This window comes from Aulostomus chinensis, chromosome 18, assembly GCF_037954235.1.
Source record: "Aulostomus chinensis isolate RoL2024-O1b breed Wild chromosome 18, RoL_Achi_v1.0, whole genome shotgun sequence".
Taxonomy (NCBI): Eukaryota; Metazoa; Chordata; class Actinopteri; order Syngnathiformes; family Aulostomidae; genus Aulostomus; species Aulostomus chinensis.
In genome coordinates, this window is record NC_141337.1 from 7,430,372 (window position 1) to 7,447,972 (window position 17,601).

The 17,601-nt window shown below is 41.2% G+C and overlaps 2 protein-coding genes across 2 annotated transcripts; both read right to left on the minus strand.

The window, feature by feature from the left end:
* Positions 1–3,671: 3,671 nt before the first annotated feature.
* On the minus strand, positions 3,672–5,332 carry apnl (actinoporin-like protein). Its single transcript, XM_086184788.1, has 3 exons — positions 5,193–5,332; positions 4,608–4,716; positions 3,672–4,519 (listed from the first exon to the last, which is right to left on the minus strand). Exons 2-3 carry the CDS (start codon positions 4,709–4,711, stop codon positions 4,063–4,065), a joined length of 561 nt encoding a protein of 186 aa, XP_086040914.1. The 5' UTR covers positions 4,712–4,716; positions 5,193–5,332; the 3' UTR covers positions 3,672–4,062.
* Positions 5,333–5,833: 501 nt separating this feature from the next.
* LOC147244909 (uncharacterized) lies at positions 5,834–7,905 on the minus strand. The gene is made up of 3 exons (XM_086184707.1): positions 7,740–7,905; positions 7,444–7,552; positions 5,834–6,511 (listed from the first exon to the last, which is right to left on the minus strand). The coding sequence occupies exons 2-3, from the start codon at positions 7,545–7,547 to the stop codon at positions 6,082–6,084; spliced, it is 534 nt and encodes a 177-aa protein (XP_086040833.1). The 5' UTR covers positions 7,548–7,552; positions 7,740–7,905; the 3' UTR covers positions 5,834–6,081.
* Positions 7,906–17,601: the final 9,696 nt, after the last annotated feature.

The following is a 17,601-nucleotide window of genomic DNA, read 5'->3' on the forward strand; positions in this document are numbered from 1 at the left end:
TCAGCCAAAAAGAGTAAGCTTACAGAGACGTTAATTTAAAATGCTTTGTCATCACCTTTTTGTGACTGCAGGATGCAGTGAGAGCCCGCCTCATAATCAATGTGAGTGGTTCTGTCTGCGTTCAGGAGCTGAAAAAAAGTGATGACGAAGCTTTTAATTCCCGGCATAAGAAGTTTAAAGGAATCACTTCCTTTGACTTCTTTTATTGTTGTGTTTCATCACTGCATTGGCCCTTCCATCAAATGTTTTCAGTGTGTATACTGTATTCTAAACGGGTAAAAACAGACAAAGCGTGACCAAGTGTAGAGTTGGTATTCTTTCGGATGTCTTTCTCTGTCCTATTTTCAACTACATTATCTATTTCATTTGGCTAAAGTTTCTGCAATAAAACCATTACGAAAGAAACAGCACGGCAGCTTCGTTTCTTAGAAAACATTCTGAGTTTCCCCCCCTCAGGTTATCAGCACTGTTACATGATACACACATCTGTGTCACTCTGCATGCTGAGAAGTTCCAAAATAACAAACTAACAGGATGAGACAATTTCCAAAGGCTGCCAGGAATAACATAGCCTTTGACATTCACATTTCAGCAGAGTGAATTATGAGCAGTCTGCGGTCCATGACCCGGAGAAAAATTGAAAAACAAAGCAAACGTGCAAAATGATGCAACTCAGTTTTATTGGACTTTGTGTTTTTTTTACCCTTTCAGACTCTCTGGAGGGCAACCTGAATGAGATTGAGGCCTGCAGTTGAGCTCCGATGAAGGGGCCGTAGGCGTCGGATGCCAGTCTGAAGTGCGTCAAGTCAAAAGCAGAGTGAACAAGATAAGAGTACTTGACCTTGCTGGATGTTAATACTTAGATGAAGCTGAGAATAGCAGGATGGGGAGCCATATTCCATAACTTTCTTCTCATAATGAGGAGACTTACATGGCTAATTAAAACCAGCTGTTTCCAGAATTAAATACATTATAATTTACTGTATTCACTGTTACTGTCATTTTACCAGTCCAGTAGTAGGTTTGCAGTTCAGGTGTGAATTGTGTAAACTTGTTAACATGACTAGCCTCTAGATGGCAGCCTTTGAGAGCCTATTGTAGCTGAGGACTCCCACAAACTGCACTCTGCTCAAAATAACCCTGGACTGACTTGGATAGAGAGGAATATGCATCATCTTTCTGATCATATCATTGGTCAAAAGCATGTTTGCACTTTACACAAGCCCTCATCTGAAGCTTCTGGTTAGACACTCCAAGTCTGAGTCAACATTCCGTGCTGAACAGGATGTGTTTCTAGGCAAATACGAGTGGCATCCCATAAAACATGGAAGCTTTAATTTAATTACATAATGTTGCTCAAAGCGTGATGAGGTTTGCGTTAATTTTCCGTAATGAGAAAGAAAAAAAACAGGAGGTGAAGAGGAGGTTGTAAGAGATCACACTTCAAGTACGAAAAACAGAGAGAGACATGCTACTTTGATTAAAAAAACGCGTGCACAGCTCTAAAAGGCATTAATAGGTGATACCTTTACTTAAAGACCTTTCCTTCTTGCAAGCTGGTTCATAACAAGAATTTCTTCTCATTCAACTCCACACATTTCCTCCAACTTGTTTAGCAGGAGTTGTTTGGTTTGACATGCGTTAACTTCAGAGGTGCACCCGCATCTTCTCCTCTTCTCTCTTAATATCTAAGAGGGATTTTTTTTTTAACCATTTGAAACAGATTTCCTTAAATCAGTTTCAATGCACAAATCCTGAGCTCCTTAAATTTATCGACACAGTAGCAAAAGATAAAAAGAAAAGCAAAAGAAAAGAGCATTCTTTTTTACAGTTCATTTATTTTCCCTTTAGGAAGTCTAATCCCATTCTGTTTTTGAAAGATGCATTTTTCATATGTGACAGAAATGTTCACACACACACACACACACACACGCATGTAGAAGTGCAGACACAAACACGAGTATTCAGCAACAAAACATGAAAGAGGACTTATATGCAGGTGTAGTAAACACAGAGAGGAGATTGAATGTATAAAAGGATTTCGTATGAACTCATCCCCGTTTTAAAGCTTTTAAAACAAATGTGTTCCCATCTGTTTAGAAGGGCCGTGCATCATTTCCTCCTCGCGCCTCTCCATAATTCTTCAGGGATTGAGCTACCTGAGTTTATACCTTTACATTATGTATCACTTTCATGCAAATTCAAAGGTGACAGAGAGCAAAAACCTTTGATCTGGGCTTCTTTGTTGCTGTAACAGTCGATGCGGCACGGGTGTCATAATTGTAAACGAGCAAAACAGAATCGGGGATACGACATTATAAATAGAATCGGGAAACATGATAACTTTGCCTTCTATGTAAATTAAGAGCTAATATATTGACTCCTGCTTTAGAACCTCATATTCGTCCAAGGTTAATGAGGGAATCTACCCAGAACTGCCTTGGTGGTACAGTAATTGCAAATCGAGTTGTTTAATGTCAAAATAACACATCAAGATTGTCATTTCTCTCCAATTAAAGAAACATAAGGCTTTTAGTAAATGTAATGAGTTGGTCTGCAGTCTAATGGGGTCGTGACCTAAATCCACTCCTTTCTCTGGCGCCACTACCTTATCATGCCAACAGCATAATTGGTAACAAAAAGAAAGAAAACAAAGGTTACTAGCAACAGATTGAGCGTAAACCTGATTTGAAGCAATTTGTCCCCGGAGTTTGTTGTATTTCAAATGCCCACCCATCCATTTTCTATACTGCTTATCCGTTGAGGATTGCAGGGGACTGGAGCCTATCCCAGCTGACATTGAGTGAGAGGCGGCGTTCACCCTAGACGGGTCGCCAGTCCATCGCAGGGCCATCAAGGGCAATTAGGGGCTCAGTATCTTGCTCAAGGATACTTTAACATGGTCACCGGGGGAAGTGAGGATCGAACCAGCAACCCTTCGGATGCTAGACAGCCACTCTCCCTCTGAGCCATGTCGGCCCTATTTTAAATATCATGTACTAAAATCTTGCGGTAAATTTCATGATTAAGCCAAATGTATGTTTGTTTTTTTGCTCCACCGATGAGCTTGCGTGATCACTGGTGTAGGCTGGTCTGTTTGCTAAAAGGATAACTCAAAAGTCAGCGGATGGATTTTGATGTGGTAAGATGACAAACCAGATCCACGACAGATGATGTCATGTAGCGTTGGCTGAGGTACGTGCACTGTGTGCACCCTCTAGGTTTTTGATCGTTTGACTGCAAATGTGTTTTCTATGATATTGTAAAAATTATGGATAATTGAGATTTTTTGCAACTCAGAAACACAAAAACAAGGCATTTTTTCTCAGCTTTTACATCTGTTAATATACTATGAACTATAATGCATGTACTTTGAAGGCATTGTGAGAAAGTGTGTGTGTGTGTGTGTGTGTGTGTGTGTGCGTGTGTGCGCGCAAGCGTTTTTGCTGCACAAACACACGGAAAATCAAACTGCCGCCTTTAGTTCTGATCAACTTTCAATTCCACTTCAAAGTGATCCTTTTGAATACACTGCACACACGCGGGTATGCTATGGATTATATGCACGCATGAAAACATCATTTTGTATTCGTAAAATTTCAATCTGATATTTAAGAACTTTTGCACTCTGCTAAACTACCCCAACAGACAGTCATACACAAATAGCTCCAACAAAAACGTTTATTTTATTCCTCCGAGTACAGTGTCAAGGTAAATACAGACAAGCTCTCGGTGTGGTTTATTAAGCTGTGTGCCCTCGTCTTCTAGTGAGTCATCCTTTGATTTCCATTTCTAAAGATGCCTTTCTAAAACTGGATGCTATTGAAACAGCGGCAGCTTTAAGGGGGGGGGGTGTTGCTGCCTGGATTTATAAACAAACTAAACTCTGATCTTAAGCTGATTTACTGAAGGGTAATACCCAGGTATGCAGGCACATGTCAGCAACAATACATCTGTTAAATCATGCATGTTGTCTGTAAACAGTCAGCCGAAAAACAGACGGTAAAAGCTTTAGGTGAAGGGATTAATTCGCTCTCCAGTCACATGAAGTAGGAGGGTTGTCTAGAACGCCTGCTGGCCCATGGGAGTGAAGCGCTTGTCCCACACCTCCACCTTCATGATGGCGTTGCCCAGGGGCCCCATGGTTGCTTTGATGTCTAGATAGTTGCCCACAAAATTGATTCCTGACCCAGTGGCTTCCTCCCTGACAAACCCGTGCTCAAGCTGCTTCTTCTCATAATACATTTCTTTGTACAAAGCGTTATCACAGTTACGATCCTTTTTATAGAGTCCCACAGCAAACCAATTTTTGTACAGGTTGTAGTCCTTGGGAACTGAGAACATGATGGCCAGAATCTCGATGACGTCGTTCTTTGACCTCTCAAAAAGGTCGTAGGTCAGCACGCCGACGCTGCCGGTTGCTTTGCCAGTGGACTTGCTGAAAGTGCAGACTTCTGTCTTCATCGGACGAACCGTGGGTTGAGGTGGGTTGTATGTCTCCCCACTCTCAATGAAGACCCTAACCAGCCCAAAAAATACCAAAAAACCCCATTAGACATGAAACATACGAGCATGAACTCACTCCAAACAAGGCGGGTGGGTCTTACTTGGGGTTGAGGAGGCAGTAGTTACTGGTGATATTTGAGATTTCAATGGTGACGCTTCTTTTGCGTGTCACGTCAGCGGCTACAGCTTCAGCTGACTCCGTCATGTTGGCTGTGAGATTTAACAGTAAATAAATAAAAAGTTAATTTAACCCGCTGAATAAGCACTTTCACCTCATATATAAAATCAGGAGAATCCCACTGATTACAGGACAAAATATCCTCCTGATCTGAACTCTGATGCACTCTACTGCTATTACACTGACCTTCAATGGCACAGATTCTGAGTATAAATGATGGCTTTTAGAGGCTAATGAGATTTTAAAACTGCTGTTAACAACCAGAGAATGGCTGCAGACTCTCTTTGCCTCATTAGAGAGCGTACCTATTCAATTACAGCTCTAAGCACCATGCGACAATTAAGGCGGAGAGAAAGCACAAGAGAGGAGGATCACAACAGATAGGAGATACAAATCAAACAAATGCCCTATCACGTTATTGTATGTAGCAACAAATTGCTAATTTCTTAAACGTCATGAACTTAACCGTCGATAAAGAAAATGTTTTTTTTCCATAGGAGCAACTTACCTGCTTAGGATACCTGTTGGTTCTTGCAAGTCCTGTGGGAAAAATTACTTCAAGTGTGTTTTTTTTTCTCCCTCAAACAGAGATGATCGCCACCGCCCAGGAAAACCTCCCACTTGAAACACAATCCGGGTTTACAGTACACACCCACAATTATCAAATTGCCGTCATCCATAACAACAAGCAAATATAGTCATTCCTGTGGGATGAAACAACCACACCCTAGTCCAAGTTTCCTATTGGATCCTGAGAGGTGAGGTGAGTCCTTCACTGAGCACATGATCCATAAGGATTGTGGGTACACAGATGTCTGACTGATTGAAGTGGTTCTCATTCCAAGCATTGTGCAACATCACTATTACAACAACAGAAAAGACAAGTTAAGACAGAAGCCCGGGGCTCAAATTCTTTCTTTTTTGTTGCATTCCAAATACCACATATAAGCTGCTGACGTGGACCATGATAGAGACTCTGACAGCAGTGAACATTGTTATATCGCCTATTAAAAAAAACATCTATGCAGATTTTCCATCTGTTCTTCCTCATTAGAATTGAATGGAATCTGCTAAATGATTTTAAAAAATGATTGTCGTTCATCAGTAATAATGAAAGCACACCGAGTAAAAACCACAGAAGCATCCAGTCTGAATGTTTTATTATTGTAATCAAAGAAAAGACAGTGTACAATACACACAAACCCAAGGAATAAGCTAATAGAGAATCAATGAGCTGGCTGTCAGATATTGATATCTTTCAGTGGATACAAAATACAAAATGACAGCAAAATCAGTCTTCCTTTCGGAGGGATTTTTCTCGACTATGACAACATGTAAATTTATTTCTTCTGCTTGGAACAGAAGTGACACAAAAAAAGCAGAACAGCTCTTTAACTCTAACGACCCATTTTATCGTAGAGCTCCACTTTAACGATAGCTTTGCCGATAGAAGACATCGTGGCCCTCAAATCAACATATGTCGCTTTGTGTAGCAGCCCGCAGCCGTGTTCCTCAGAACGACAAATGTTACTGAGGTCTTTTCCATCATACATCTGCTCATACAGTTGTTTGTTGCAGGCAAGGGAAGTCTCAAACACGCCCACGGCCAAACGGTTCTTGTAGAGGTTATGGTCATAGGGCACGGAGAACATGATGGCCACGCGGTCAGAGCACACCCGGCTCTGCATATGGAACAGGTCATAAGTCAGCAGGCCAACAGCGCCGGTGGCAGTGTGGTCATCCTTGATGAAGGAGCACACCTCAGTAAGGGTGGAGCGGATGGTAGGTTGGGGCGGGTGGTGACTGAAGCCACTTGACATGTACACTCTAGAAGGAAAGACAGATCTTTACTGTTGGATCACATATTCAGTCTGGTTTCTTTCAGGAAAAAGAAAAACAAGTTTCTAGGTTGTGTGGTAAGTTTTTGTGTAAGTGTACTTCATGAGCTTCCCAGGGTCTAACACCTTAGGCTGATCGATGAATTGTGATTGTGCAAGCACTGCTGTGGACTTCCAAAGCAACAGCGAGTGTACCTGCTTGCGATGTGCAATGAGGCGGTGTGTGTCACTGCATGATGGATAGATGGATGTGCTCAGCGAAGTGATGTCACACATGAAAACCACCCATCCAAGATATGGCCTGTCCTGCTGCTACTAGATAAATGTGGAGGCAACCGACGCATCCTTTTTTATTTTATTTTGACACAAGCGGAAGAAATGCATTGGGAAACTGGTGGCGAAACAAAACAATAAATGAGTGCAGACATTACACCTGCAATATCGTTGAGACTTGAGAGGAAAACAGCTGGTGGATGCGGCACGATGATGATTTGGAACTTTAATCAGCCATTGTAATCTGGAAACACTTCAAAGCCTCGTGAAAATAAATGGATCTCTCCTCCCTTGAACAAATCCAACTTGAGTCAACACGCAGGCCGTGACATTCAACTATCTCTTAGAGCGGAAAACAGTTGCCGACACGGATGCGACAAACCTGCGTTGTCCTCTGATTTAGAGATGAGCCCGGAAACAGAGAGCAAATAAACATGAGAGTAACTTTTCAAAATAGTTTTTCCACGGAGGCCTAATTGCAGGTGGATTACAAAAACTGAATTATTGTGCTGACATTTTTTTTTTTTTTTTTTTACTGAACTACCTTATAAAGCCACACCTATAACTCATCATGAATACTTTTTTTTTGTGTTGCTCACGTTTGCTTTTTTTTGTGAATTAAGTTGGTCAATACAATGACATACTTACTTTGGGTTGATGAGGCAGTAGTTAGCGCTGACATTGGTTATTTCTATGGTGCAGTTTCTGTTTGTGGAGAGAGTTGCTGACACAGCCTCTGCTGTTTCTGGCATCTTGGCTGCAAGAGGAAGAAAAGCTTAAAACAGTATATTTGTGAAGAAGATTCAGCAGGTTTATGAGGTTTTTAAGATTAAAACAATGACAGTTAAAATGTCACAATCAGTAATTTGTTCTTACACAGCACAGATACACAATGAATTAAATGTATCTAAAAACCATCCTTCTATAAATAAAATTATATTCACCTTTGGATTTTAACACCGAGGTTGTGCTGGACACCAGCGTCAGAGTTCCTTTATCTCAGATCCTGTGAAAAGGCGACGAGCCGCCTCCACTTCTATTTTTCCAGTACAAGAACAGGCGTGTCCACAGTGAGAAGACCAAACGCCGTCCCTGATGACAAGTCATAACTCAAAATGAAGCACCTGAGCCACCTACCGTCTCATGATTGTACCAGCAGTGGTGCAAAAAACTACTGAGTGTTACAGAGGTAATTTATAGTAATCTCCATGTCAGAATATTTGCTTCAGGCCATATTTTGGTGGTATTGATTGAAGGATGGAAGTATTAGGATGATACTCTTCCTCCCTGACGTGCAACTTTATGCAGTATATTTTGTAGAATATCTAATTTAAACAAGCTACATTTAATTTTCTGAATCTTCAATGAACTCATCATTTTGGCCTTTTGGGACCCTGTCATTTTTCACTCCCATGTATTTCATCAAGATCTTTTCTGAACAGTTCATGTTCTGACTTGCTTAGAATGAAAACTGTTCTCTCCGCGGCATTGCAGAACTGATTGCATGTTGTTGTTGCTGCAGGTGATGGCTAGCGACAGATTCCTGTGGGACCCTCCCTACATCAGTCACAAATTTCCACACACTGTCTGACTTTTATATTACTAATTCTCTCGCTCCCAATCTGCTCCCAACGGAAGACAGAATGGAAGAAGAGACACTCCCATTTAGGATCAACAACAAGGTATTACGTAACAGAGCGCGGTACTTATCCATAGGACTGGAGGGCCGCAGGGTTTTTCCAATTAAGTATGTTTTGCAAACTTTGTGTGTTTTTGAGATGTGTTCATTATACCAAAAACCAATTCAAGTAACATGATGGCAGCTGTTCCTCTCTATACGTCAGGCAGTTGGAACTTGAATTGAATCCTTCATCTTCAATGCTTGAAGTCACCAGATGGTCCCAACATGCATTTGCAAAATTACATTTGCATTACACAGAGTTAGTAAGTTTGTCATCTGATGGTTAGCAGTGACCGAGGCAGAAAATCACTACAAAAACAAAATTATATATACATACATGTCCTTCATTGTGTCCTGCACTGAGGGCTTGGATGAAGTTAAGTAGCTGGAAAAGAAGCGTACATATCAAGAATAACAAACTAGTTTTACATTCAGTGGTTATTCTATTTATGATGTATGGCTCAAGATGTCCAAGAATGTGCATGCAACAAGAAACAAAAGAAGAAAAAAAAAAAGGGTTTGAAATAGCATTTTAATGGATCTCAAGTGATTGAAGATACCTTTAATGGCTCCTTTTTGGTACAGGAGTGCAAAAAGGAGCATTCTGCAACACACAGTCACTCATTTAATTACTCATCAGGGTTGCAATTGTACAAGTCACCTAACTAACCACGTCATTATTTGCACCTCTACAGTGTAATCCATTGCAACAACTCTGCTATCAGTTCTACTTTTACAAAGCTTAGAATTTTTCAGTTTTTGTCAACACAGGAAAGGAATGATTCTTTATGTTTATCATAGTTCTTCCTGAAAGCATTAACCAAAACTGAACCTTATTATATTTTTAAAGGCAGAACTGATCTCAGGGCTGTTGTACGGGATCATGTTAGATCATACAAGTGTGTTTAATGAAGTGGCAGGTGAGTGTATACAGGAGAGGACACATATTTCACAATATTGAAATATATCTCCAAATATCCCCACTGTATATTCATATAAAATAGCCATGTATCAACAGGCAACCACTTACCAGCATCCTAAATAAATGCAGCAAATGAAATCACAACCATTGAAACAGACCTGGACTGTTTTTATATCTTTATGGTTTGCAAAGTGTTGCTTCAGTCACATTGACGGTGCAAGTTGACATCCAGGAAGTCTATCAGGAGCAATTTGGGGTTCAGTAACTTGACAGCCCACCTACCTCCTTACCATGCTGCCCCGTTATAAACAAGCACAGTCCCCTACACCCTCCAAGGGATTGGGCCCCCAGCGTCGGCCCTGACAGCCATATCGATTATGTCATAAAAAGGCCAAATTTCCTCTGCATGTATATCACCTGTCAGTTGAAGCGAATCATCCCATGGAGCTATCTGCTGAGAGCAGTGGTTAGGATACAATTAAGAAGGTGACAAAAGTAATGTACATTCATGCAGCTTGTTTAGTGTTATCATGACAAAGATAAATGCTCGTCGAAGATGAGATCATACAATATAGTGGCTACAAAATCAGTATCTGATCTTCGCGTCACTCACGTAACTTATTCTTTTAGTCCGCATTACACACTAGACCACACAGACGTCGTCAAGCTCAAATCTGAGTTTTACTTGTGCAGAATTTCATTTTAACCAGACCTGCAGACAGAGATTAGGGGCGAAGCAGGCTGCGGAGCAGTGATGTAATTAAATGCTACTGCAAAGTGCAATACAGTTTGGATATGTGGGATACATCTAGTTTGAAACTCTTTTGCATATTTCCAATATTGTACCAAAGTACCAGCTAGTAGCTAACATGCACCCAATTTTGCACGGAGCCTCAGAGTCAGAAGTTTTGAGTTTGGGCAGAATCAGAATGGAATTTGGAGCAGATGTCTTTCTTTTGTCTTATTAATTATATGTTCCAGTTTCATTTTCTTAGTTACGTCAAAGAGGAGCTACATAAAAAAATACCTGTCACTATAAACTTATGACAAAAACACTAACTGGTGGCAAATTTGCATGAAATTGCTACAGAGCCTCGGCGGCAACGATACACCCTTTGCAGAAATTAACATCACTTTGAGGTATTTATTTCTCAAGCCTACATCAAATTAAAACATGTATAAAGAAAGAAATAGCTTTTCATCAAAGAAATAAAAAAACAAAAAAAAAATTAATGCAGGTGACAAATTCAGCTGATGACGCAGCGTGGACTTACCTTTTGACCTCACATGTGCTTCCATTTTAGCCAGAGCACAAGTTTCATATTGTTGGTGCAGTGTTGGAATTAGCAGCAAATTTACAAAAAAAAACATGAATTTGCAGCACTATCACAAAAAAAGATGGACACGCCCATAGCAAGGACTGAACGAAACGAACAAAAAAATAAACCTGGCGCCACCTCTGGGGTTTATACACTGAATTGCCTTTGAGATGATTAATGATCCTCATGAGTGAAATGCTGCCAGATTTGTTTTGTTCTCACCCACAGTCAGTAAATTGTTTGAATTTACATTTATTGTAGAATTGGAAGAGCGTGGTCACCTGAGTTCAGTTCCGAGGGTTCCAAACACGCTCACCGATCGCCACGTCAAAAGCCAGGCTAGCTAGTATCCTTGTTTGACTGTCTCTGTCAGTAAGTTTGTGTTTACTAGACTTTTGTAGGTTTGCCAGAATTTTAGAGAAAAAAACAGAATGGTATTTTCAATAAGCAGAATGGTGTGTACTCTGGTTCCCCTCACCTCACAGACCAGGCTGTCCAACTGATCAGAGGAGGAACTGGAGCAGGTGGAGCTTGATCCAGCTGGTTAAGAGGCGGGTCAACCCTCGATGTGTTGCCACTCCATCATGCATACACAGAGCAAAGTTAAATTACGAGTAAGAGCAAGACCTGCAGCGCCTCCTCTCCAGCAGTACGGCACCGGTCCTGAGCCCTCAAGATATCAGACTACTTAAAAGACCACCATCTTGCAGAGGTTTTCACCAACATCTCCTGATTTCTCATCATGTGCAAAAAAAAAAATCAAGAATAGTCCCAGTGACAAAACATTCAGTACCGCCCCCCTTATTGGTGAGATGCCTTAAAAACTGATCACAAGGCTCATCAGAAACCTCTTTCCAGCAGCACCAGTCTGTGTTTCCTTCTGTACTCTGCTCAGCAGGCACATAATAAAAAGTTGAGCAATTACAATAGGGTTCCCAGCACCGCTGCGACTGGGAGCCACACCGCTTTGCATGCGTGGCCCTCAGCCCACTCAGGCTTGAACCACTAATTACTACTGAGCACTGTTTTTTAATCAGAATGGTTGTTTACTCTTTTGTCTAGTCAGCCATGATTAAACTGTAAAGTGAAATGCGATGTCAGTATGTTGTCACCAGTGACAGCTACACTGCTCGGAAAATAGCTGAGCCATTACCAGCAAGCTCATTTTGTAAAATATTGCACCACAACCAGCATCATGTTGGAACAGACACTTTTCACAGCAGTGTTGTCAGTCGTAACAGATAGTTTAACTTGTCGTAACAGGAGAAGCACAGTTGGGGCTGATAACATCAACGATGGCGAAGGATGGCGCAGTGGTGAACTGGAATGTTCTTTACCAGGGGACGTATGCAAATGTTGAAAGGTGAGACAGGTCCGTTTGTGTTCCTGTCTGCTACTGAGACAAATGGGCAGTGAGAGGCTTGACATGACAGGAAAATGAGTTGTGTTGAGGACACCTGGTGGGCAGGTATAGCAGTGCAGCTCAAACAAGCATCCATCCATCCATCCATTTTCTACCGCTTATCCTGTTAAAGGTCGCAGGGGGGTGGAGCCTATCCCAGCAGCCTTCAAGCGAGAGGCAGGGTTCACCCTGGACAGGTCGCCAGTCCATCGCAGGGCCAACACATAGACAGACAACCATTCACTCTCACAGTCACACCTACGGTCAATTTAGAGTATCAATCAGCCTCGTCCCCTCTTGATGTCTTTGGACTGTGGGAGGAAGCTGGAGTACCAGAGAGAACCCACACAGGAACAGGGAGAACATGCAGACTCCACACAGAAAGATCCCGTGCTGGAGCCAGGACTCAAACCCCGAACCCTCTTGCTGTGAGGCGACAGTGCTGACCACTGCACCACCGTGCTGCACCGGTAAAACAAGCAGTCTTGGTAAAATCACAAGAAGTGATGGATGGATGGATGGATGGATGGATGAATGGAGCAGCTGCCATGGCAACGTCAGTACATTATTCACAAATAATTTTGATGTCATGTAGAATAATGTGTGGAAATATGAGACTGTCACAGGCTCTCTAATCTCATTCATGAAAAATTGTCTGCAGATTAGATATTGTCAGAAATTTTTCATGACCGATTTATAACACAATGGAAGGAACCTAAAACCCCTAACATTCATTGTTAGTCAAATCGCTGAAAAAGAGGTTTTTAAAGCATTAATGCTTGAATGCTCATTCATCCAGAGAGTCTCAGCAGACGTTTGAATTTCACTGAATTATTTTATCAGTTTACACGCCAGTTATATGACTCGGTTAGCTTTAACAGCACATCGAACAATAACTCAAACACATGCACACATGCAAATACTGCAAACACCACATACAGTACGTTTTAGCCCAAATATTTGTTGTTTTGTAGTATAAATAAGATGTGTGCTTTAAAAATTTGTGTATTCCTGTGTTGTTGTTTTTATGCGCAATCGTGGTCTTTTGACTCAAATATGATGGTGACAAAATTGATATAACTGCACATTTACCATCTTTAAAAAGCAAACAAACAAAATATCACAAAAAACCCATTGAGGCTTCCAGTATTGATACCATTTGGAGACGAAAATATGAGCTGGTAATATTTCAAAGGACTATTTTTTTTACATTTAGCACAACCTTGCATCATAGTGCGTCCCATTCAGGAATATAAAATTATGACAATATAAAGTATGGAGTCAACCCACTTTGCAGCTCTGATGTGTTACATTAATGGCATTTCTTTCCCTTGAGGGCACACTTGGGTTCTCTCTTAATCTTTTAATTTCTGCTGTTATACATGGGGGGAGGGGGGGGTAGATAAAAACAGCAGTCAGAAAATACTTTATAATAAAATATGCATCCCTCTTATATGATTCTAACTTTTGCGAAGAAACTTCACAATTATTGATCTGAAATATTACAGTGCGTTATCTTATTTAGAAAATGTTTGTTTGTTATTCTATTTTTTCAAAAGAAAGGCTCCAGGTGTAGTCTTTAACATAGATTTTCCATACTGTAGTGAGGTTCTGGAAATGAAAATCTCATTCATATTCTCTGTAGAAGATTAGTTTTAACCAGCCAGTGAGCTTGGAGATTGGAAGCCTCAAGTTAGTACGTCATCAACCTTGTATGTGCAACCTATTCGGTGTGTTTCCCGGGAGCAAAACCTCAAATCATCAGAATTGGATGCTCTGATTTATTCCCTGATCGTACATAAATTACTCAGGTTTTCTTGTTAAGCCTCACATGCTGGGATGGAGCTTTGAGGTTTAAGGCGGCGCTTCTTGTAGAACCATTTCTCTCATTTAAGGTAGAGATCCAATCACTGAATACCTTTTATGTATATCATATAATCACCGCATAAACTCTGACAATTTCATTAGACTGGAGAATAGGAGAGTCTGATTAATCCTTACAGTCATCAAAATGGTCTTCAAAGGTAAAGGTTCTCCAATGTGGAGTCATGGGCGGGGTAGTGCGGGGGGGGGGGATTATGCAAACTTCACAATGATTAATTTTGGTCTGAGACGTATCTCCACTGATGGTAGCAGAGAGAGGAGCATATTGATTGATTGCTGCAGGGGGTGCGAGGTTCTGCACATTTACTTTTTGATGAATAGGCTGTCAGGGCCACGAACAACCAAATATGGCCTCGTAAATGAATGTTTAAGCGATTATGGTATAAGTGTAAATATTACACATCCATTAAGGAGGATTACATTTGGTGCCGCTTTGAGGAGGGGAGGAAATAAAAGGGACAAGCCCGCAGAATATCCCACAGCAGAGTAGGTGCAGGGAGAAATGTGGTTTTAATCTGCATGTATAATGTTTTAGAATTCTAAATAGGAAAGTCCTTGACATTAATCTGTGTGTGCGTGTGTCTGTGCATACATGTGCACGAGTGTATGAATGTTTATGGAGGCTGGAGTGTTGCTTTCAAGAGGGCAAGGACTGAAGAAGAGGGCTTTAAGTTGACAGAGCATGCCAGTGCATCCACCCGCTCAAATTACCATGAGATAAAACACATCCGAGGTGTTGCACTGGAGGTGAGAGTGGGAATAAACGCCCGCTTCAAAGATGATTTGTACTCAGCACGAATTAATTCCCCCGCCTAAGAAAAATCAATAGCACCTTGTGCAATAGGAATACATTTGTGTCCCCTCTTTGGGACAAGAAAGTGAAAACACAGATCAGAAGCAGGTTCAGACAATGCACATCAAACTGACTAAAAACCAAGCCAACAACTAAAGTGGTTAGGATGCTCGTCCTGGAAAACTGCCCATGATTAAGAACCCTCGCTCCCCTTCTGTGTCCTCTCACAGCCCGATGTGAATTACTTGTGTAGACTTTAGAAGCTTTAGCATTTGATTGCTCAAAATATGTAAATATATTCACCATATTTATCGCTCATTGTTCAAGTAAGCATTTTTCCATCTCATTTTTTTGGCATGTAATACCCTTCATTTGACCCCCGTATAATATCAATCTATTGAAATGGAAGATGGAATATTCTTTGTTTGTTTAATAAGTATTTGAGGGAAGACTTTGCGAGTAACTTATATTTAACGTTGATGCTGGAAAGCAGCGAACACAAAGAACGCAACATTTCAAACAAATTCTACAGGGAGAAACTCAGCCAGAAACTGTGTCTTTTTTTTCTCAACAGCGTATCAAAACCAAAAAAAGAAAAAAGACAAAAAAACCCCACTGAAATGAAAACCAATCTGTTGTCCTCACGACGGGCTCATCCTGCAGCCTCTCCGCTCATTAACAAATGTGAATATTCAACGTTTTTCTTTCTCAGTCCTTTAGTTGCTATCTATATTTCCTGAAAAAAAACATAACAAAACAGCTTGACTTTTGCTCTTTCTGGCTTCGTTATCTCTCAAAGGCATTTTGGGACGACGTCTTGCATGTTTTGCATGAATTCGTGCAAACACTGAAGAGTTTGCTGTACATTTTCATATCCCCAGACAGAGCGTCCTCATCTTCGCATTGACTAAATGATAAACACCAGGGCCTCTGTTTGCCACTGATCTTCTGAAGAGAAGACGGGCAGGAGATCAATAAGCTCCCCACCCTCCATCCCATCTGTAGGCATCCGCTTTTCTTCTTTTCAGACCTTCCTCACTCGACCCTCCAATCCTACGCTTTACCCAAAATTGTCACTCTGTCATGGCATCCTCTGACAGCCTTCGTGCACCTCTGCCTTCCTCTCATAAGCCCCACAACCCCGTGCCCCCCACCTTCCTTTGCTTCGTCCTGCCTTATAAGAAATATAATCCCATTGATCCAGAACCTGATGGGAAGCGTTGATCTGTAAACAGACGAGTGCTCAATAAGAGCTGTCCAGTCCTCTAATGAGATGGGGGTGTGTGTGTGTGTGTGTGTGTGTGTGTGTGTGTGTGAGGGTATTTTGGGTGAAGCTGCTAATGTGTGTGTGTGTGTGTGTGGGGGGGGTGTATCTGTGTGTCTTGGCATCATTTATCTGTTTTATTGCTTTCTTTTCTTTCTTGCTAGCCCTCACCCCTCACCTGGCCCTCCTGCTGCCGCTGCTAAAGCCCACTCCTGTCTTCCTTTCGATCACACTCGCGCAATTAAAAGTCCGCAGCTCAGGGTGAGCAGATGAAAGCTGTGACATTTCGCTTTTGACTGATGATGAATTCAGAGTGACAGGACGGACAGAAGCACCCAGGCGGAGATATGGATTTATTTGTACCCTTATGTTACTACACTCGTCCACAAACGCTTTTACTCAAATTTGGCCTCCTCCAGAGGTCACGTGGTCTCGCCGTGAGGGACTGCGCCCCACACCCCGCCTCTTCCTAAATCATTACTTGACATTATAACAGGGCACAATAAAACGGATGGCTTTTTCTCTGTTTCCATGGTTTTCCTTTCTCTTAACCCTTTTCTCTTTTGTACCTTTGATAAAGTGAGGGAATCTAATGCTCCATCTGTGTCGTCCTCATTTGTCAACAAGACAGTAAGGCTCTGGGTTTCCAGTCAGATGGAAGGTTCCTCTGATGTGTGACAGGTTTAAAGCAGGAGTTATTATAGCCTTTACATTTTTATTATCCAGTACAGGATTTACTTCTTGCAACTGAAGTGCATTTAGGTTAACATGTTCTATCTCTAATAACAGATTTAGGATGCCCATAAAGTAAAATTATAGCCTCATGGTTGTACGCCTTCACCAGCCAGGCAAGTTGAAGTTTACTTTCATGTTCAATCAGAATTATAATTTACTGTATATGGTGCAGACTTGGAAAAAAAACAACAACACAAAAAAAAAACCCTCTAAGTTTTACTAAGATGACTTGATCAATACAGTCAGAAAACAGTTTTTTTTTTCTTCAGAATATTATGTAGCCATATTCAAGTTGACCTTTGACCTTTTGGAAAACAAAGTAAAAGATAAAATCATACAACAACTTTATGAAATTAAGTGCCTTCCTACAGAGAAACACAGATATGTCATCAGAAGTTTAACTGCCATTGAAAGAGCTGAAGGAAAAACAGAAGAAGAAGAAGAAGAAGAAGAAGAAACTGCCCAGCAACACAAATCTAAACCCTGACATCACACACATACAGGGATGCCCCCACAATATTGATCAGCGCAAAGTCAGAACAAACAGAGACTTTCAGGTCAAAGGCACATTCTTGCTAATGACCTGTAAAACAAACTGAGCTGTTAAAAGGCGATGTCAATACTTGATACCTCGAACTACTAACCCACATGAAAACTTCTCATCTGTGGAGGGCAGGGAAGAGGAAATGGGCCACATTTAGACGTCTTGAAGGGGCGCCGACACAATCCTAGGTTGAAGCCACAGAACAAGCGCCTGCGTTTATTAAGTTAGGAATGACTCCAGCAGAGGCTAAGAAAAAGAGAGA

Excerpts from the sequence above, each read along its gene's own strand:
- apnl (XM_086184788.1), bottom strand. The coding sequence starts at position 4,711 with ATGACGGAGTCAGCTGAAGCTGTAGCCGCTGACGTGACACGCAAAAGA. Across the intron at positions 4,520-4,607 it reads TACTGCCTCCTCAACCCCAA|GGTCTTCATTGAGAGTGGGG; the intron begins GTAAGACCCACC and ends TGGGCTGGTTAG.
- LOC147244909 (XM_086184707.1), bottom strand. The coding sequence starts at position 7,547 with ATGCCAGAAACAGCAGAGGCTGTGTCAGCAACTCTCTCCACAAACAGA. Across the intron at positions 6,512-7,443 it reads TACTGCCTCATCAACCCAAA|AGTGTACATGTCAAGTGGCT; the intron begins GTAAGTATGTCA and ends CTTTCCTTCTAG.